Source organism: Macrobrachium rosenbergii, chromosome 48, assembly GCF_040412425.1.
Source record: "Macrobrachium rosenbergii isolate ZJJX-2024 chromosome 48, ASM4041242v1, whole genome shotgun sequence".
Classification (NCBI taxonomy): domain Eukaryota; kingdom Metazoa; phylum Arthropoda; class Malacostraca; order Decapoda; family Palaemonidae; genus Macrobrachium; species Macrobrachium rosenbergii.
In genome coordinates this window covers 73,342,471-73,365,219 of record NC_089788.1, presented here as the reverse complement: position 1 = coordinate 73,365,219, position 22,749 = coordinate 73,342,471, and the positions used below count along the sequence as shown (strand labels likewise).

At 38.2% G+C, this 22,749-nt stretch overlaps 2 protein-coding genes across 2 annotated transcripts in view; one reads left to right on the top strand and one right to left on the bottom strand.

The window, feature by feature from the left end:
* Positions 1-4,398, bottom strand: part of LOC136831537 (MAGE-like protein 2) — a 5,139-nt gene extending 741 nt beyond the window's left edge. Inside the window, exons 1-3 of the mRNA XM_067092107.1 lie at positions 4,196-4,398; positions 2,055-3,279; positions 374-1,898 (exon numbers count right to left, since the gene is read on the bottom strand). Coding sequence (XP_066948208.1) covers positions 374-1,898; positions 2,055-3,279; positions 4,196-4,210 — 2,765 coding nt within the window. The 5' untranslated portion in view covers positions 4,211-4,398. The remainder of the gene's footprint in view (positions 1-373; positions 1,899-2,054; positions 3,280-4,195) is intronic.
* A 12,188-nt stretch (positions 4,399-16,586) lies between these two features.
* The window catches only part of LOC136831534 (KICSTOR complex protein SZT2-like), a 123,555-nt gene continuing 117,392 nt past the window's right edge, over positions 16,587-22,749 (top strand). Inside the window, 8 exon segments of the mRNA XM_067092105.1 lie at positions 16,587-16,794; positions 18,134-18,268; positions 18,717-18,990; positions 19,253-19,431; positions 19,589-19,799; positions 21,477-21,697; positions 22,290-22,402; positions 22,570-22,729. Coding sequence (XP_066948206.1) covers positions 16,756-16,794; positions 18,134-18,268; positions 18,717-18,990; positions 19,253-19,431; positions 19,589-19,799; positions 21,477-21,697; positions 22,290-22,402; positions 22,570-22,729 — 1,332 coding nt within the window. The 5' untranslated portion in view covers positions 16,587-16,755.

Genomic DNA, 22,749 nt, shown 5'->3' with positions numbered 1-22,749 from the left:
TATATATATACATGTGTGTATATATGCATTTGTGTGTGTATGTAATTGTAATGACCACAATACCGTCTTTACTTCTCGAATTCTTCACACTTTTTGGATATGCTTGTCACTACAAAGCCTGAGATCCGAACGCAAGAACACGAACAAATTCTGATGTCCATAGCAGGATTCAAACCTGCATCCAGAGAATCAGAACAAGGTCACGTTACTTGAGAGCCAAATGGACATTAGGCTTATTAGTGACAGGTGTATTCAAAAAGTTTGAAGCATTAGAAAAGTTAAAAGGACATTGTGGTCATTACAATTACACACATTCACATACACATATCCATATGTATATATAAAACTGCATAAAAAATCAATCTAGTCTTACCTGTAAGTTTTGACGGGCAAAGGGAAAATGGAAGCTCTGATGACATGGTAGCTTTCACCAGGCAGACTCATATGGGAATCAAGGGATTTGGGAGTCCTGCCCACATCGATGTAATGGTCTGGTACCTCAACTTCCTGCTCGACGACATCTTCAACCAGCTGTGGGACATGGATGTCAACGGGATCGATAACAGGAACAAGTTCTTGGTCACCTGTTAGCTCATCAGCAACTGGAAGCAGTTCTTGGCCACCTGTTAACTCATGAACTGGAAGCAGTTCCTGGTCATCTGTCAGCTCAGGTACTGGAAGCAGTTCTTCGTCACCTGTCAGTTCTTGAACTGGAAGCATTTCTTGGCCACCTGCCATTTCATGAACTGGAAACACTTCTTGATCACCTGTTAGCTCAGAAACTGGAAGCACTTCTTGGTCACCAGTCAGCTCAGGAACTGGAAGAATTTCGGAGGCCATCTGTGGCAGAGGATCAGGCATGTTTTCAGGTACTGGAATGGCCTCTGGGTTATGGAAAGGATAGGAGATGGAACTAAGACCAGGGAAAGAGTTGGGCACTTGGTGTGGTTCTTGAATTTCAGGCTGTTCTGGGTAAGGGCCTTGATCTGGTCCTTGGAAAGCCTCAAGACCAGGATTAAGACTGTGTAAATTCTCGAGTTCAGGATTGGTTTCATAGTAAGGTTCAGGACCTGGAATGGGCTCAGGGAAAATTTCAGGGTCAGGATTAGGTTCATGGAATGTATCAGGATCAGGGATAGGTCCATTGACTCCTGCAAAATAAGGATTTGGTCTGAAGAAAGGCTCAGCAACGAGACTAGGTTCTTGAATGAGACTATCATAAGACTCAAGATCAGGGCCAGGTCTGTGGGAAATCTCATAATCAGGATTAGGGTTAATTTCATGGAAAATTTCCATACCAGGATGAGGTTCAGGGAAAGTCTCAGCATCAGGATTAATTTCATGGAAATCCTCCATATCAGGATGAGGCTCAGGGAGAGTCTCAGTATCAGGATTAAGTTCATGGAAAGTCTCCATATCAGGATAAGGCTCAGGAGGAGTCTCAACATTAAGATTAAGTTCATGGAAAGTCTCCATATCAGGATGAGGCTCAGGGAGAGTCTCAGTATCAGGATTAAGTTCTTGGAAAATCTCCATAACAGGATGAGGCTCAGGAGGAGTCTCAGCATCGGGATTAAGTTCATTCAAAATCTCAGGAACAGTATGAGGCTCATAGAGAATCTCAGTACCAGGATTAAGCCCATTCATAATCTCAGGACCAGGGTTAGGCCCACGGAAAGTTTCAGCACCAGAGTTAGGAACATGGAATGTCCCCAGACCAGGGTTAGGCCCACGGAACATCTCAGCACCAGGGTTAGGCCCATTGAAAGTTTCAGCATTAGGGTTAAAAACATGGAAAGTCTCTGGACCAGGGTTAGGCCCTTGGAACATCTTAGCACCTGTGTTAAGACCGTGGAAAACCTCAGGACTAGGAATAGGCCTATGGAACATCTCAGCACCTGTATTAAGACCATGGAAAGCCTCAGGACTAGGAATAGACCTGTATTAAGACATCTCAGCACCTGTATGGAAGACCATGGAAAGCCTCAGGACTAGGACATTTCAGGTATTAAGACTGTGGGCCTCAGGACTAGGATTAGGGAACATCTCAGCACCTGTATTAAGACTGTGGAAAGCCTCAGGACTAGGATTAGGCCTATGGAACATCTCAGCACCTGCATTAAGACCATAGAAAGCCTCAGGACTAGGATTAGGCCTATGGAACATTTCAGCACCTGTATTAAGACTGTGGAAAGCCTCAGGACTAGGATTAGGCCTATGGAACATCTCAGCACCTGTATTAAGACTGTGGAAAGCCTCAGGACTAGGATTAGGCCTAGGGAACATCTCAGCACCTGTATTAAGACCATGGAAAGCCTCAGGACTAGGATTAGGCCTAGGGAACATCTCAGCACCTGTATTAAGACCGTGGAAAGCCTCAGGACTAGGATTAGGCCTATGGAACATCTCAGCACCTGTATTAAGACCATGGAAAGCCTCAGGACTAGGATTAGGCCTAGGGAACATCTCAGCACCTGTATTAAGACCATGGAAAGCCTCAGGACTACGATTAGGCCTAGGGAACATCTCAGCACCTGTATTAAGACCATGGAAAGCCTCAGGACTAGGATTAGGCCTAGGGAACATCTCAGCACCTGTATTAAGACTGTGGAAAGCCTCAGGACTAGGATTAGGCCTATGGAACATCTCAGCACCTGTATTAAGACCAGGGAAAGCCTCAGAACTAGGATTAGGCCTAGGGAACATCTCAGCACCTGTATTAAGACCGTGGGAAGCCTCAGGACTAGGGTTAGGCCTATGGAAAGTGTCAGCAGCAAGGTTTGGACTGTGGAAAGCCTCAACTCCAGAAAGTGGATTTAGCTGGTGGAAAGCTCCAGGATAAGGCATATTGAAAGTCCCAGCACCAGGATTTAGTTCGCGGAAAAGTTCTGCACCAGGGTTAGGCCTATAGACGGTATGGACTCCAGTATTAGGACCCTGGAAGTTCTTGGGGCCAGGGAAGGGTGCTGGGAAAGTTTCAGGGTGAAAGTTTGGTGAACTGCCAATCACAGAACCAGGAACAGGTCCATGGAAAGCCCCTGGTTTCAAGTAAGGTTCAGGAAAGTCTTCATAATCAGGATCTTGGAAAGGTCTGGAAGTTAGACTCTGTTGATAAATAGTTGGGGACAGATATGGAAAAGCAAAAGGCTCTGGATGAGGGTAAGGTCTCGGGTTTGGAAAAGGCGCTGGGAATCCCAAAGGCATCGGGAGAGGTTGTGGGAAGGGCAGGGGTCCAGGGAAGGCCTCCGACCTCACGAAGGCGACCAGGGAGATCCATATCTGTTTTGGGAGAGATGAGAAATGATTTCAGTTCAAAGAAACAAGTGAATGATTACTTTAACTGTACTGTATTTGCTTAAGATATCTATTTAATGAAAAAATTCCCCTATCTTGAATATGATAAGGGCTAAGCTTTCATAGCTTGTAAGCAACGATTTTCTATGAGTTATATATTTTTTTAGTTAACAGCTTATTCAGTTTAAAGAAACAAAGGAATGATTACTTTAACTGTGCTTGCTTAAGCTATCTACTCGAGAAAAAAAATTCTCGTATCTTGAGTATGTTAAGGGCGTAACTTTATATCTTATAAAAAGTGGTATTCTAAATCTTGAAATGTCTTCGTCAACGTTTTTAAAACACTATATAAAAACTTGCAGCTTATTCACACAAAAACAATTACGTACCCCAGGCTATACGTTTATCAATATCTTCACTGTCACTGAGCGATGCATCTCTAATTATTGTATTTAATGAAATATAATCAGAGTTTATACTTACCTTCGTAACTATTGTTTACAATAAGCTTTTTCCTAATGTCGAAGGTTGACACTTGAAATTAATTTTTTTTTCATTCTAATCTAATTTTAATGTAACTTCATAGGATGTATCTAGTTCCAGCTTTTTATAATGCTGAAAGTATATTTTTATCTATTTATTTATCAGTTTATTAATTCATAATTTTTTTTATTTTCTAAGAATTGTTTCTTCTCTCTATATTTCGATTTATCTTCTGTAAATTCTTTTCAAATGAACACCATATTCACTGGAAGCTTGAATTTTGAGTCAATGGCCCCTGTGGGCCTATCCCGTAATAATAATAATAATAATAATAATAATAATAATAATAATAATAATAATAATAATAATAATAATAATAAAACTGAAAGTCAGCGAAAGATCGCACTGAAAAACTTACCAAAAATCTAACCATGATGACCTGTCAGATGTCTTCGTACATATACACAGCACCACACAATACGAATGTTTCCCAGTAAACTGACTCAAACTCTAGATAACTTTATGGGTTCTTGAGATTCTGCACACTCGAAAAACTTTCCAGCGACTGGAAACTGGAAACCAGACTCGGCCTCCACGGTCTTCCAGTTCGGTCTGTGGCCATGAAGTCCAAATCCCGGGGGTTTATATATACAGCGGGGTCCCGCAAGGCCGGTCTCTGGGGAGATGAGTAGCAGCGACGCCGCCAGAGGGGGCTGTGAATTGTTTTGATTCATGGTCGTCCCCCAGCTGTCTTTTGTTTCTCTCTCTCTCTCTCTCTCTCTCTCTCTCTCTCTCTCTCTCTCTCTCTCTCTCTCTCGCCGTCTCCCGGCGACCCTCACCTTTTTAAAAAGGAGGCTGATGGTGTGACCTTCGCCTGTTGCGCAGGCATTTTTAAAACCGATTATTTTTTTCTCTCGTTTCTGCTTTTTTACATCCTTTTTTTTTCACCTGGTTTCATTTTGTTCTATGATCTTTGGTTGGTCGAGGTTTCTGCCATGCGCCGCCGTTTCTTTCTCGTTTGTTTTCCTCTTCTTGGTGAAATTTGCAGGCTTTCCCCCGACAAAGAAATGTGTCAAGATGGGTCATACCTTCCAGCAGGTCACCTGCGATTCTCATCTACCTGTTCTGTGTAGAGAGCTCTGTACAGAGGCGTGCTCATTGGTACAATGTAAACATTTACAGGAATTGTTCTTGGTAAAGAGCTCTGTACTGAAGGACGTTCATTGGTACAATTCATACATTTACAGTCAAACTGTTTCTTGTATAAATCATGTATCTTTTTAAATACTGTTCCATCACTGACCTACTTGTTTACTTAACTCCTGGACTCACTCCATATCTCTGGAATAGTTCATCAGGATCTTTTCCCATAAAAATTTAGTTATAAACAAACACTAAATCACATGGCAATGTGCAGTCAGCATTCCCACACACGTGAGAAAAAAAAAACTGGGCTTCAAACTCAAGACTGGAACGAGCTACACGAAGATTACACACTCAAGAATCAACTCACGCTACGGAATACAATAAACTCAGAATTAAACATTGTGCAAAGATTACAAACTCTAGAATCAGCAAACTGAACGAAGATTGTAAATTCAAGAATCAACACACTGTATAGATATTATAAACTTGATAATACAAAAACTGTGGGAAGATCATAACCTCAAGACCCAACGCACCCTGTGGAAGATTACAAACTCAAGAATGAATACTCTGTGAAAGATTACAAACTCACGAATTTACACGCCCTGTGGAAGATTACAAACTCAAGAATCAGTACTCCCTGTGGAAGATTATAAAGTTAAGAATTGATACTTCCAGTGGAAGACTGTATACCCACGAATCAATACACCCTGGGGAAGATTGTGAACTCACGAATCAATACCCTGGTGAAGATTGTGAACTCACGAATCAATACACCCTGGGGAAGATTGTGAACTCACGAATCATCAAGATTGTGAACAGAATCAATACACGCTGGGGAAGATTGTGAACTCACGAATCAATACATGCTGGGGAAGATTGTGAACTCATGAATCAATACACCCTGTGGAAGATTGTGAACTCACGAATCAATACACCCTGGGAAGATTGTGAACTCGCGGATCAATACACCCTGGGGAAGATTGTGAACTCACGAACCAATACACCTTGTGGAAGATTGTGAACTCACGAACCAATACACCCTGTGGAAGATTGTGAACTCACGAATCATTACACCCTGTGAAAGATTATGAACTCAAGAACCAATACACCCTGTGGAAGATTGTGGACTCACGAATCAATACACCCTGTGGAAGATTGTGTACTCAAGAATCATTACTGCGTGTGGAAGATTATAAACCCAAGAGTGAGTGCAAATGATATAAAAATGTTCAAAATCTCTTCCTTTTGACAATAGTGTTCCATTGCTGACAGGGCTTTTTTTATCACTACTTCTTCATTGTCATTATTTCTTCGGCTACGACCTTGAAACCAATATTCTCAAACTGTGGGGTGTGCCATAGCCTGTGGTGAAGTTTAAATTTCCTTTGCAGGTGGAAAATAAATTTATATCCTGTGCTTATTTATTTTTGTTTATAATTTTCATTGAATTGTTTTTTATTTTGTTATAATGTTCGATTTTATAAAGATTTTAACTTACGTAATAACCTACACGGAAAGCTAATAGTTAAATAAATGGTGTTCTACTTTTACAACAATAATTGCTAATATGAATAATAATATTTGTAATATTAATAATCATAATTTTAATTCCTCTTCACCCGGAAAGCAGGAAATCTTTTTATGTTCTGATTCCAGAGAATCACGATCTGTCTCATCTAATATAAGTTATGTCATGATGAAAGAAAAATTTATGCTAATGTAAATTTCGTTCTAATACTTTTTATGTGACTGAACCATATTTATTGGAATTTGCTAACAAGTAATTATGTAGTGAATGTGTACCCGTAATATACTATCAAAATAAATATAAATATAAATATACATATAATATATAATATATATATATATATATATATATATATATATATATATATATATATATATATATATATATTTATGCATATATAAAGTAAGGCTTTTTTACCCAACCTTTGTCGCAACCCACCAACACTCGACTAACCACCAGGCACAAAGGCCGTTTACTTTAGTTAACAGAAACATAACGTTAACAGAGTTGCCTACAATATCTTTCAGCTCACTCGGGAATCGAATTTGGGACATTTATTTGGTAGGGACAAATGTCCTAACCAATGCTTTCCGAGGACGGAGAACCATGTGTGTATATATATGTTGTGTGCGCTGAGTGTTTTTACATGTGCGCATGCGCGTGCGCCTGCGCATACATACATGCATTCCTCAAGTTTATGCCCCGTAACATCACGTGCCTGGCTCAGACCAACACAGTGACAAGGAACAAATGAACGTGAAACGGCGCACACCGATAATGCAGCGGCCCGAAATACCAAGAAGTCCCGCAAAAAAAATAGAGGCGGAGGGGGAGGAGAAGTAAGAGGGGGGAGGGGGGAGAAGTAGTAAGGAGGAGGAGGGTAAGCTATACAGCTGATTATCAAGGCCTCCCAAACAATAACGCCAAACTTAACTCCGCTCTGATTTTGTCCTGGAAAACCTTCCGTTTCGTCTTCTTCTTCTTCTTCTTCTCTTTAGCTCAGGGATTCAGCCGAATCACTGATGTCTTTTTCTTCTTCTTCTTCTTCTGACGCCTTTCTGATTGCTCCTTTCTGCCTGCGTCTTTCGTAACCCTAGTGCTTTCCCCAAACCCCTCTTCTTCTTCTTCTTCTTCTTTTTCTTCTTCTTCTTCTTCTTCTTCTTCTTCCTGATTTCCTTCGCCTATTTTTACGCGGCTAAACCTGTTCCTTGGCGGACATGACTTTTGAATTCCTAGTTCATACCTGGAGGCGTTTCCTTCTCCCTGCCTGCGCTGACGTAGAGTCATTATTTGCATTCGTGTGTGCTTGGAAATAGAGAGAGAGAGAGAGAGAGAGAGAGAGAGAGAGAGAGAGAGAGAGAGAGAGAGACAATAATTGCACGAGAGGTAACCCCATTGACCTAGAGTTGTTATTCTCATTCGGGTATACTTGGAAATGAGAGAGAGAGAGAGAGAGAGAGAGAGAGAGAGAGAGAGTGGGGGGCGGGAGAGAGAGAATAATTGCGCTAGTGATGACCGCATTGACCTAGAGTTAATATTTTCGTTCGCATCAACTGAAAAAGAGAGAGAGAGAGAGAGAGAGAGAGAGAGAGAGAGAGAGAGAGAGAGAGAGAACACTCTATCCTGTATATATAAGAGAGAGAGAGAGAGAGAGAGAGAGAGAGGAGAGAACACTCTATCCTATATATACAGTATATGAGAGAGAGAGAGAGAGAGAGAGAGAGAGAGAGAGAGAGAGCGAGAGAAAGAGAGAGAGAGAGAGAAACACTCTATCCTGTATATATAAGAGAGAGGGAGAGAGAGAGAGAGAGAGAGAGACACCCTACATGAATAGGAGAGAGAGAGACCACTTTATCCTATGTATATATAAGAGAGAGGGAGAGAGAGAGAGAGCCTTTATGGAAGATAGAGAGAACACCCTACTTGAATAAGAGAGAGAGAGAGAGAACACCCTGTCCTATAAATATATACAAGAGAGAGAGAGAGAGAGAGAGAGAGAGAGAGAGAGAGAGAGAGAGAGAGAGAGAGAGAGAGAGAGAGAGAATCCTACTGACAACAACCGCTAGGCATAAAAAACAAAAAATCACGGGAATTCCAGTGCGGAAAAAACGTCAAGTGTAAGCGATAACCGCCCTTATTTCTCTCGACGTTAATTCCCACATTACCCTAATCAACTCCAGGACCTTTATGGTGTTATTAACCATCTATGTACATCCATAAATGCATAAGATTGTACTTCGGGGAACTGTTTTGAGCGGTAATTAACGGATTTCCCCCAGTTTTCAGTTTTCTTGTTTTTTTTTTTTTTGGTTTTCTCTCGGAACGGTAAACGTCTTGTGTTCAAGGTTCTCCCAGAACTGTATTAAATTGCGAGGTAAGCTTGTTGTTATGAGGCTGCTTGCAAGCGTGTATGTATGTATGTTTGTATGTATATATATATATATATATATATATATATATATATATATATATATATATATATATATATATATATATATATATATATATATATATATATATAAATATATATATACATTTGTTTATATATATTCAATACAGTTCTGAAATAATATACCATCCTCTCTCTCTCTCCCTCCCTACATACATATACATATGTATATATATATATACATATATATTTATATATACAATCACACACATGCACATATATGCATATTATACCCAATGTGGGACTGAATGAAGGATTGTAGAACCAACTCTCCTTTATGGAATTAGAGTGTAGATGCTGAACGAGAGAAAATAGAAAAAAAAAAATGTCGATGCTCTTAGAAAGAACTGTTTGACTGATTTCAATTGCATCAACTTACAAGTTTATCAACTTACTTTCTAGATAATCGTTTACTGGGACTGTTTTGACTTCTTTGTAAAAATAGAATCTCAAATAGATTTTCAACGCTTCGAGGGCGGTACCATAATTAAGTTTATCTCCTTTCTAACGTGGGGTGAGTCAGGTTGATTATAATGAAGACGATATCAAAATGATAAGTGGAAAACAACATTATTATTATTATTATTATTTTCTATCTCAGTCATCCTGTTCGACTGGATGGTATTTATAGCGTGGGGTTCCGGGTTGCATCCTGCCTCCGTAGGAGTCCATCACTTTTTTTTCACTGTGTGCGCTGTTTATAGTAGCACACTCCTCTGCATGAGTCCTGGAGCTACTTCGGCATCTAGTTTTTCCAGATTCCATTTCAGGGGTCTAGGGATCGTGCCTAGTGTTCCTGTGATTATGGATACAATTTCCACTGGATATTCCATATCCTTCTTATTTAGATTTTCAGGTCTTGATACTTATCAATTTTTTCTCTTTCTTTCTCATCTACTCAGGTGTCCCATGGTATTGCCACATCAGTGAGTGATACTTTCTTCTTGATTTTGTCAATCAGCGTCACGTCTGGTCTATTGGTACGTATCACCCTATCTGTTCTGATACCATAGTCCCAGAGGATCTTCGTCAGATAGTTTTCTACCACTCATTATTATTATTATTATTATTATTATTATTATTATTATTATTATTATTATTATTGGGCTGTTTTTTATCTTATAGTTTTATGGGAAAAAACTGGGAAAGACTGAATGGCCTTCCTGATGAAAATTGTAAACAATTCTCACAAAACTTTATTCTGAAAGTAACTGCAGACATTAACAGATGCAAAACATAATTTTTTTTTTCAGAACACGATTGAAAACAACAAATATAAATAAAGTCATCAGAATGTAAACGAGAAGGCGAGCAACAACAATAGCAAAAATACAAAATCACGTGACATGTAAGACAAACAACCCCGGTTTAAAAAAAAAAAAAAACAATTACAGAATTAGAATGACAAATCTATAAAGCTACATACAGCTATCTACAGCTTTGTTATGAAGCTATAAATAGCTTTATGTAACTTATCACGGCAGTACCATTTTCTCAGATAATCACTCGATCAATAAGTCTTCTTAGAACTATCTCAGCCATTTAAAAATCGGAAAGAAGAAGAAAAATCCATCACGGTGACAAGTGACCCCGTTATTGTTGCTGAAAATAATTGAAATAAACATTTTGACGTACTATAAGGTAAAGTAAAACCCCAGACGATTAACATTGGAAACAAGGGAACAAAACTTTGCACCTCATGAGAATCCTGAATAGCGTAGTGTGCCCGTAACTGTGTTTTTGGAGTGAGCTCTTAGGAACCAGGAATCCGGAACCTCTGTATGTCGATTACTAAAATTCTGCCTTTGTTGTCGATCTTAGCGTAAGGTAGCCTAATACCATCAAAGACTAGCGTCCTTCCGAATGTCCCAACACTTGAAAGTTTTCGAGAAACATAAAAAAAAAAGGCAGAGAAATTCATGTTTTGAGAGGACTGACACGAAGTCCGACGCTCTCTGATTGGCCGAGGAAGTTACGGTGGCCCCCGACCGCTTACTAGCTGGCGTGAGTAATGCCAGAAGCAGTAATCGTAAAAAAGAAAGTGACGACTACCCTTTAATTCAGCTCGATCGTGTGTACAGTTAAAGGTAAGTCACACCAGCAAAATTTCTCTTTCTTTCAAGACTTGTCGTTCAATTTTCGAGCTCCGGGTATTGATACACAGTAGGCTATACATCACACAGCTCCGATTCCAGAAAAAATTCTCTTTCCTTCAAGATCTGTCCTTCAGTTTTCAAGCTTCGGGTATTGATATACATCACAACTCTGATTTCAAATGGACCTAGAATTAACTTGTAGATCAAGGGAGTACTGTTTTATTATCATAAGGAAGAGATTTTATGCAACATTTTGTGTACTTGACGTCTTCTGTCATGTATCGTTGAAGCAGGCAAGCAAAACTTGAGATTTTCAAGCGCGCATTGAGCGAATACGTCGAAAACGGACGCTGGGAAGTGGGGTAACTGAAGAAAAAATGGCAGACCTTGTGGTTGGCCATTAAAAACTGAAAAAGAGGCGATGAAAACTTGTACTAAAAACAAAAACGAAGAAAAATCTAAGATAAAATAACACTGGAAATTAAATAATACTGAAAACTGGATATGGCGAAAAAGATATGTTGAAGTGATTTCCCAGAGAATTAGACAAAAACGCTGATCTTTGTTACGTTGGTGACCCTTGAGAGGACGGAAACTGGACTGGGTCCAAGTTCTGTAACCAGCAGCACCGAACGTACCGTGACAGAACAGCAAAAAAGAATCTAAAACGACGCAAAAAATAAGGAAAACATTCTTACGCGCCACGAATGTAGGAAAGTAGGCCACGTTGTTTCTCTCAGAGAGTTGAACGTAACTACTAGTCTCTGTGGAGATTGATTACAAAAACGGAGTCGATTAGGAAGGTGAAAACCTGGAAGCCGTGAAAAACAACCAGTGGCGGATCTAGGTAATATTTTTAGCCACGAAGTTGGTAGGAGGCTTCCTACAGAGTACTGACTGCTGAGTACAGAACGTTGTTTCTCTCAGGGAATAAAGAAAGTTGAACGTAGTTTAACTACAATGAGTCAAATTTATTCTTTAAATATATTCAGAAAAAAATACATTCATAGCCTAGATTGATTACAAAAAGTGAGTCGATTTATTTTTAAATGTCAAGGTTGAAAAAACAAATAGTAAATTTATTCTGGAAGTGACCACAGGCCCCCCCTGAATAAACAAATAGGAAATATGCTTTCGAAATTAGAAGAAGCAAACGTATGCGGACGAATTAAAAGCACGAAAGCCTACTGTACGTCTGTTCCAGAAAGCAATCGACTCCACAGAGAAAGTTACTGTACAGAATATAAACTAAATGTCAGTGATTCCAAGAAAAAAAAATTTTATTGATTCTGGAATTTCATATTTATTTTATAAAGCTCGGTAAAGATGGACACTTACTCATGGCATTGTCTGACGAAAGATAAGTCCAAAAACACGATAAAATGGAACAAAGTGTAAAAAATGACTAAAATTGACATTACTGCTCATGAAACGAAAAAAAAAAAACCACAAACCTCATGATGGCACATGTCCCAGGTGACGATGAAGAGGAAAATATCATGGGAAAATAATATAAAAGGCAAGAACTCATGGCTAAAAGAAATCTGGTAAGAAATTAAAATGATTTCAAGAAGGTCGCTGTGCTGACATCAAAGACCAGAGGGTTTAGACACCACACCAGAAAATGTTCGCCACAGATTAAGAGGAGCGTAAAATTACGTAATGACAAGCTTAAGTGCAGATACACGGTTCATGCTGCAATTTCCATCTCAGATATCATGTGATATAATGCTTTAAATGACCAGAAATTGGACAAGAGTGAGACAATGTACAATAGAACTTGTCAGACCAAAATGTGGGAAAGACCACAGGTTGAAGGACTGGGATTCAGGAGACGAAACGTACATTTTGCCAATGTCCACACACTACAGGAACACAAATCGTGCGAAAGTACGGCGAAGAAGAAGAATAAGCAAGAATATAGGCAATGCAACTTACTGTTTAGAGCAATAACCGTAAATATAACTGCTACCTGTTGAACATCGAGTCAGCGGGAAACAAAATGACTGGAACACCAGAACATTTGACAAATAATCAGGTTGTAGCACATTACTGCTAGCAGAAACTTGGCCTAGCAACTACATAAAACAGGTAAAAAGTAGTTTGTTATATTCCAAGGATAGTAGGAGTTCTCCCAAAGCAGTTAGAAACTGTAAACCCAATAATCGAAGATGAATATGAAACATCTGAATAAGTTTTCATATAGACACCTTACTTAAAGAAAAATTAAGATTAGTAGAGCTACAGAATAACAATAAAATAGAAATAGAATGGCATTTAGTTATAAAACAGAAGACTATCTAAAGACATTTGATGATGGAAACAGACTCTCTTTTATATGTGGGGAGTAAAAAGAATTTATAAATCCTGTTAGATAAACGTAGCTGAATTAACACTGTAAATAAACCCATGTCAAGATCTCTTCATATATTAGATTTGCTCATTTGATTTAGATTTATGATATATCGAGCTGTCGAGCCAATCGATGAGGCTACCTTAGGCTATTCGGCGCTTCTCGGGTGAAAAGAGAGAGTTGGAGAGGTTGGACAGCAAAATAGAGATCCAGAAAGTAAAGGAGATGAAGTACTAAGAAATGAAAGTTTGAGAGGCTGGACAGCAAGCCTGAAGGAAGGAAGCGGGAAAGGAGGTAAAGTAAAAAAGGCTAAGTTAAGTATACCTTAGTTTAACCAGACCACTGAGCTGATTAACAGCTTTCCTAGGGTGGCCCGAAGGATTAGACTTATTTTACGTGGCTAAGAACCAGTTGGTTACCTAACAACGGGACCTACTAAAAAGTAGGTGCAACTAGGACAGAAGTGTCGCTACAGACACCCTTTAATGACGCCTACAGTGCACCACGTGAGGTGCACTGAAGGCGCGAACCCCTTTACGGGTTAGACTTAACTATAAGCGTCTTTGAGGTGAAATGGTGACAAAATCAGAAATGGCAGGCGATTGTTATGCCATTAAAGACTAATTCCATTCATTTTTGACATCAATATGACTCGTTTAAGTTTATAAAAGAATAAATCTGTGACTTCGAAATATTCAAAAAGCAGTTTGTTCTTTAAATTATACAAACAGATCGAAGAATGTTCATGCAGGCGAAAGCGTCAGTTATTTCTTTGCTTCCCACGTTGAAATTTTAGCTCTATGTACGATCAGTATTGTCTAATCAGTATGAAAGTAATCGAAATTAATTGGAAATCATCATGGCTGCTGAATAATGAGTTAGAATAAGCAAGTAGGAAAACGGTTAGTCGTAGATAACTTTAGGAAAATGACGAGAGAGAGAGAGAGAGAGAGAGAGAGAGAGAGAGAGAGAGAGAGAGAGAGAGGGGAGAGAGATGGGTAGGGGAAGAGAGAGAGAGGAGAGATGGGGATGAGAGAGAGAGAGAGAGAGAGAGAGAGAGATGAGGGAGAGAGAGAGAGAGAGAGAGGGGGGGAGAGAGAGAGAGAGAGAGGGGTTATGAGAGAGAGAGAGAGAGGGGCAGGGGAGGGGAGAGAGAGAGAGAGAGAGAGAGACGGGCAGGGGAGAGAGAGAGAGAAGGGGGCGTGAGAGAGAGAGAGAGAGAGAGAGAGAGAGAGACGGGTAGGGGAGGGGGGGGCCGGGGAGGTGGAGACTGAGGGAGAGACAAATAAGGTACTGTAACAGAAAAACACGAGAATCTGGTGCAAGCATAAAAAAAAAACAGTGTCAGGCTGTAAATAGTTCCAAGCAGAAAAAGTCCTTCCAAAATAAGAACCTGTAAAATAATATGTCTATTTTTAATAAAAAAAAAAATAGATACAAAAAACGTCGTTACCAGCAATTACGGTTATCTGACTCATTAATGTGCAAAGGTTACCATTATCTGGAAGTTGCATGATATCTCCAATGGTACAAAAACAAGAGGACAGTAATAGATTGACGACAAATACCTTTATTTGAACACATTTTCATCCGGAGTCAACTTTCGTCGTGTTTTTATTGGCGAAGATTAAAGTTCGCGCATATTCGTATGCTCGTATAAGGGCAGGCCATGGTAACGCACACTTAACAAAAAATAGCGTGATATTGTTTAAATGTCAGGGCGTTCGTTTTATCCTATTTATGATGACTTGTCTGAGGGCACCAGCAGAATGTAATCACAGTTATCAAGTCTGATAAATCCAAACCTGAGTTTATCACCAGGAGAATAAACAAGAGAGAGAGAGAGAATAAGGATCTGATGATGGAATTAAAGAAAATAATAAGGACTTGTTTTTCCTTCTAGCTTTCTAAAGATTCGCTTGACACTTAGCAAAACTGTGGTTAGCAGCAGAATGCAGTCATAATGATCCAAGTCTGATAAATCCAAACCTGAGTTTATCACCAGGAATATAAAGATAAAAAGAAAAGAATAAGGAATTGATGCTTCAGTAAAAGAAAACAACGAGGAATTATTATCTTTTTTACATTTCTAATTTATGCTACCCACCATTCCTTTCCATCTTTTTAACATATGCTGCACACCTCATCAAAATGTGGCGATTTTGACAAATTCCGGCAGGAAATTGCCAAAATTCCCCAACATCCTGGAAAAAGGCAAAAATTGTTGCGAAAAATGCCAAAATTATCCTTTTTTCTGTTAATTAATTTATTAATTTATTTTTTTCTTTTAATAAGTGAGATCTCTTCTTTCTGTATTCCCCTTTACCTTCTCTTACTTCCTAATGAGCACCACATTCTTTGGAAGCTTGAATTTCAAGTCAGTGGCCCCTGTGGTGGGCTTGTTCCATATGAATAGGGTTCATCTGAATAATAATAATAATAATAATAATAATAATAATAATAATAATAATAATAATAATAATAATAATAATAATGATCAGGTCCACAATAATATTCAATCGTACAATTTTATAAAAAGGTCCAAATTCAAAAAGCTGCTCCCTTGTCGAACTGTAATTGTAATCTTACAAATTAGTCCAAATTTCTTTGTGTGTTTGTTTAATTTCTTCTTTTTCTTTCGACAGATCTGCAAACAGAAGTATATTTGCTAAAAAAACGAGCAGTTTACCTGCTTACAGAAGCAGAGATTGTAAAAGGGAATAAAGATCCGCTCCAAGAACCAGGAACCTGACACGGGCTCTTGCTCTTCAGCAGCCACTTTTTGATAAATCTGAAAAAATGAGCAGTTTATCAGTTTACAGAAGCATGGATTTACGATTTTCTTAAAATTCTATAGGCCCATGTCCCCTAAGACATGTTATTGTTTATTTACGTTCCCCTATATTCCCCTTTTTATTTATTACAATCTCAGATTCTGTAAGCAGATAAACTGCTCATTTTTTCATTGTTTTCCATGATTCAATCAATATTTGATAAATACTGTGCTGATCTTGACTTAACGTCATGCAACGAATTTGGATCCTTAAACTGTAAGATTACCAAAATTCTTTTAATGGCATGAATCACTAAAATGACGAATAAATCCACAACGGTGCAGATGTAAATATATATTTCTAACATATATACCTACATCTACACCACCGTGGATTTCTTCACTGATAAAAATATAGCTGTAACCAAATTCGCGAACGAGCTGTCACAGAGAAACGAGGCAGAAGAAGATGAAGCGGGGGACCCTGAGAACAAATTTCATGCCGCTTTAGGAGGTCCAAAGGGGTTTGTTTACTTTCTATCGCAGCAAGAAACTCGTCTCGGAAACGGAATCCTGTCAGGAGGTGTAGAGGCTGCGACACTTGCGACCATGTAGAATTTAACTCAGAAAATGAAGCCTGCAAACGAAGATTTTGCGAAGGAGGACGAGGTTCGGTCGTTTCCCGTCGTTTTTTGAGTTTAAAACGAGCTGCTAGGTCGTTGACGGCGCGTTATGGTAGCCGCAGTAGGCAGGGCTGACCTTAGGTTAGGGTTAGCTCGGTAGGCTTCTAAATGTGGTGGGTATATGTCAGATACCCACGTGACATATCAGGACACTAGTATTTTATAAATTAGCTTTTAGAGGTAATTTGTGATTTATTAATTTCTCGATTATTAATTCGTTGGTAGAGTCGAAGTCATTGACACCAAATTTCGAGTGATGGGCATTTGTTTTTTTTTTTTTTTCTAAGGCTTATTAATGAGGGGCATTCAACCTCATAAAAAATTATATTTACAGGATTGTTAATTTGTTGGTAGAGTCGATTCATTGACACCAAATTTGAGTGATGGGCATTTGTTTTTTTTTTTTTTTTTCGTAAGGCTTATTAACGAGGGGCATTCAACCTCATAAAAAATTATATTTACAGGACTTCGTAGCAAGACTAGGCTATGGGGATTTTGTAAATCTGTCATCTTTTGAGTCCATGTTGCCCCTATTTTGTTATTTCTGTCATCGGGTTTGTAATCTGTTGTCCTGCGTTAATGAGTTCGTCTCTTGTATGTCCAATTAAAGCTGGTTCATCAAAGTTTGTAATCTGTTGTCCTGCGTTAATAAGTTCGTCTCTTGTATGTCGAATTAAAGCTGGTTCGTCAAAGTTTGTAATCTGTTGGCCTGCGTTAATAAGTTCGTCTCTTGTATGTCAAATTAAAGCTGGTTCGTCAAAGTTTGTAATCTGTTGGCCTGCGTTAATAAGTTCGTCTCTTGTATGTCCAATTAAAGCTAGTTCATCAAAGTTAGATTACGTACAAACCTGTTTTCTGACTCCCAGTTTTCATGACTTGATGGTATTTAATGAATCTGTACCATAGCCTATGAGAAATAATCTGTTTCCCATTGCTAAAATCAGTGGGCTTATAGATACTTCTTGCAAGATGCAAGTTCATGTACTGATCTTATGCTATTTATTGTTGTTATCAGTACAGTAGCCTACTGTAATACTGCTGTTGAAGACATTATAGTTAGTTGTACCATACATGATTTTATGTTTTGCTGATGCTCAAGATGTCTTATGCCATTTTGGTAAAGGTTAGGTTTACATTTTAATCTTACTGAATGACTATAATTGTGCATGAGTTTGTATGTATGGCTCAGCAAAGGTTGTAAACTGCCTTTGGTTTTGCATGTTTTAGATTTATTTATTGTGTGCTAAAAATATACCTTTATTAATAAAATCGAAGTGTTTTTTATAGTTTACACCTTTTAAGATTTAACTTTGTCTCTTCCATAGGGAAATGAAACTCTGGAGGCTGAACATGTTTATATACTCATGAAAAAAGAGTATATGATATCAAGAAATGTACGAGCTGATTGGTACCTGAAGCGAATAAATTCTATTATTACTGTGCCAAATAGAGATAAATTGGTAAGAAAAATATACCATTTGTTTTTCAAAAGTTATGAAGTTTTAAGGAATTATTCTGATTAATACTATAAGGGTTCTTATTCTTATATACAGTAGAATTTGTAATAAATGAAATATGGATCCATGAGTATTTTCAGGTTACATTTTCTTAAATTCTATCATGTCACCTTCCTTAGAAGTGGGTTACTGATGACTTGAAATTGTCATAATCTACTACTAATGTCTTTAATCTTCAGACTCTTGTTAATATGTGACAGAATAAGAGAATTTTTGACTAAATAATTGGCTAGTTATTTTACCACCTCCCTCTCTCCCAGTCTGTGATGGTACGGGGAGCTGAACCATTAGTCTGTTTTGAACTTTGGTCCTCATTGTTGGTTTTTTTTTCAGTTAATTATTTTCATGAGATATTGTGACTTTAGTACTTAATTTTCAATTGTTTTTTTAGAGTGACTATGAAGGAGAACTTGAGGTTGTCTCTGTCATACCAGTGGATGTTCCTCCAGAATGGGATTATGACACTTCGCACTTGTACAAATACAAAATCACCCAACAAACAAACCTTCATTTCCTGGCTAGGAAGTATCGTCTAGTCTTCTGCCTTGATCTCTCTCCTTCGACATCTATCGTTGACGTCACCAAAGGCAGTGTTGTGTTGGAAGAAGTGTTTGCCACACTGCGACAATGTCTGAAGGGTGTTGTTAGACCATTTTATGTTCCTGGTTAGTAAAATGCAAAACACATATTGAAACTATGCAAATTTACCTTGTATTTTAAGAGATTGGGATAATATATTCACGAGTTTTCAGAAAAGGAGAGAGTTGTGTAATTATTGAGAAAGTATTTTGGAATTTGGATGATTATTTTATAATGCCCTACAGGCATTCAAGAATAAGAAATAGTGTAAAAGCTTCTGTGATGAGAGAATATGAAATTAAATGATCAATTAAAAGTTTATTTCCCTCTTTAATTTGCTTTCCATAGGAAGCCAGTTGTTGTTTCAGCCCAAGGTGTACCTGACTATAATAGCACACACACCCTTTTTCAAGTCCCAGTCTCAGCAGGTTTTAGTTCAAGGATGGCTCCTTATGCTTCACAATCTCGATGCCTTCTTGGAGAACATTCACACCAAATTAACGATGTTAGAAGCCCAGCTGGCAAAGGTAGGATTAGCTCATCTAATGTCTTTACCATTAGCAAACTTTACGAATATTTAATAATATGGACATATCCACTAATGGATACTTGCTATTCGTTTGATGTGTTTTAAAATAAGGGTTTTACTATTTGACGGAGCATTTTTACGCCTTTGATTTTCAGGCTACTGCTCAAACTTATGGTCAGATGGACATTGCACGAGAACGGTCAGAAATAGCTCGAGAGAAGGTCACTGGCATGCTTTTTGATGAAAGTGTTGATTCTGGCACAACACCAGTCACGAATCCCATGGTGTCGCCCGACATAGGGTTTGTCAATATGTTACGTTATGGGATTGTGGCCCTCCAGCTTCTGCCAGAGAATAGCAGTGCAGGTGAATGTTCTATTTATTTTAAGGAAGTATGGTTTTATTGTGAGGTATGAGCTCCCTTCATTATTATGAATGACCTTGAATTTGAAAGTGTCCTCTTCTCTTAGAATGTTGTGCTGATATGGTTTGGTGGCTGTCAAAAGCACTACTGTCCATATATTAAATTTTTCACATGTTAATTTTTTCTTGTAGCGTAGGTCACGTATCTAACATGAAAAATTACAAATTGTATCAAATCTAATAAAAATTTAAAAGTGACATGGGTCAAATTTTTAAATTATTAATTGGAATGTGTATGTAGTGCATTACAGTATTTAATTTTGTTCTAAGGTAACAGCAATTTTGTTTTAATACAAATGGTAGACAAAAATACATCTTATAAACTTTTTTTTTTTTTACTGATTTACTGTTTATTATTCATTATTTGTTGTACAAACCCATCATTTGTATCACTGCCTCATTTGTAAGTCTTTTTGAATACTAGACACTCCTTTTCTGAAGAACAGTTCCAAGTTTGTCTGATGGCTGGTTGGTAGCAGGGCATATGCATGTCCTTGACCCTCTGGTTCTTTGTCCCCGTAGGGAGGTAGTGCCGTCAGTGCACTTTGTGTGGTGCACTGTAGGCATTACTTCAGGTTCTTTGCAGCGTCCCTTCGTCCCCTAGCTGTAACCCCTTTCATTCCTTTTTCTGTACCTCCTTCAAATTCTCTTTCTTCCATCTTACTTTCCACCCTCTCCTAACAGTTGATTCATAGTGCAACTGTGAGGTTTTCCTCCTGTTACACCTTTCAAACCTTGTCACCATCAATTTCCGTTCCAGCACTGAATGACCTCCCTCATAGGTCCCAGAGCTTGGCCTTTAGCCTAAATTCTATGTTCTGTTCTCTGGTTCCTTGTAAGAACCTCACTTACTGCATGTCTCTCTTCCTGTCATCTGGTCTCTCCTTTAATATTGGCTGACTCTTAGCTTTATTTTTACTTTGCTGCTTTTCATGCTAATTTTTTGCAACATGCTTTTTTTCCTACCTACTTGCAGCAAGTTTTTATAAAAAGTGATTTAAAAAAAATTTCAGGTTTCATTGCTCTTTGTATGTATTAAACATTTCTCAACAGTGGGTAGTGCTTTGTGATCTTTCTTTTCCATGTTGGGTGGCAATTACTTGAGTTAACATTGAGAGAATTTTTATTGCTGTAGTTTCGAAATAATGCTTACAGAAAAAGAATGATCACATATCTACATAATAAGTTTACAAAGTGTTATCAAGTCCTGTGCTAGTGCCCTCATTTTTTTACCACTCATTTATTTAACATTTATTTATTGGCAGTAATTGTGATTTTGCAGTAATATTGGTTGTTAGTATGAATACCTTGAGTCTGCCTCCTTAATTGTGGTTCAGACAATGATAAATATGATGGGTTAGTACGGCAATCAAATGCAAATAAAAAGATAGTGTTTTGTAAAAACCCATCATTTTCTACGATGGCCTGTCTCCCAACCCTACTCACTTCTCACAACCAAGAACACCTGTGCTCCCTGCTGCCAACCAGCAGTCAAGCTGTGTATTTTTAATTGTTATTCTGAAATGGAGTGTTTACGAGTTTTGAAGGCTCGGGAATGAGGCATTGACACAAGTGATGGATTTGTGCACAAAGATTGATTTTTTTAATGTGATATTTTAGGTATTGTTGTCATAACTGATGGGGTGATCAGCCTCCCAGATGCCACCATGTTTGACTCGCTTCTCGTGCAGTTAAGAAACCAGACCATTGCTTGCAGTTTCCTCCAACTTGGTTCCGTTTACCATCCACAAGCATCTCTTGGATTTGTGCCATTTTCTGACCTTATGCACTTTTTAGCTATGGCAACTTGTGGGGCTTATATGTCAACCTTACCACCCATCGTGAGTAAACCTGAGATATACATTGGTGTTACGTTAGGTTACTGTACAAAATTTTAGTGTATTTATTGCAGTATTTATTGTTTTTCGTGATAAAGCAGAGGTTTGATATAGCTAAAGTTGTTTACAAATATTGCTAGTGTTTGACGTTGGTAATGGTGCAGTAAATGTCAAGTGTTCATGTTACTGTACCTTGTTTGTAGGTCTATCAAAATGTTTTCTGCGGTAAGGAAAGTCTTGGTGGATACAAACTGAAAGCTTATTTCTTGGGGGGAAAAAAAGCTGTTTTGTTTTTCCTCATTGGAAATAAGATTAATGAAATTTTGAGTGCTCAGACATGATGAAAATTTTGAATGTGTAGTTTAATTCTGATGTGGATGCTGTCTCAACAAAAACCTCCTCCGGTTGGCTATTTATTTTTCTTATCTAAGCATTATTAAGTAAAGGATTAAAGGTAAAGGATAACTTGCGTTGAAATTTGACATAAATGCTCGTTTATTAGGGAATTCCTTTTACTTTTACAGGAACATGATTATGAAGTGTTGAAATTGAACATAAATGCTTGTTTCTTAGGGAATTTCTGTTACTTTTACAGGAAGATGATTATGAATATGACATGAATGAGTACCACAAGTCCCTACTTTTGTGGGGTTTCCAGAACTTCATGCACGGGATCAATGTAGAGAATGGATACTATGCCACCAGCAGGTAAGGATACGTTTGTCGTGAAGTGGCATTAATTTTGCAAGGGAAGCTTGTGTATATGAACATCGCCCCTTTTGCACATTGTCATACAAGATTGAAGAGGCAGCTTTTCATTGAAATTGCATCTTGGTTTTGTCATATGCCCCATTTCTTATTTCTTTTTTTGACAGGTTCTTCAATTTGCAGCCCATTTTTCAAGAAGCAACCGAGCTCATAAGGAAGAAAGAGAAAGAGACGCAGTTAAATACAACGCTCAATGCCGTCTTGTCTTGTCGTCTTAGGGAAGGCTACACAATCAAAGAAGTTACTATATCAGATGATCAAATACAAGTAATTAGATATTCATTCAA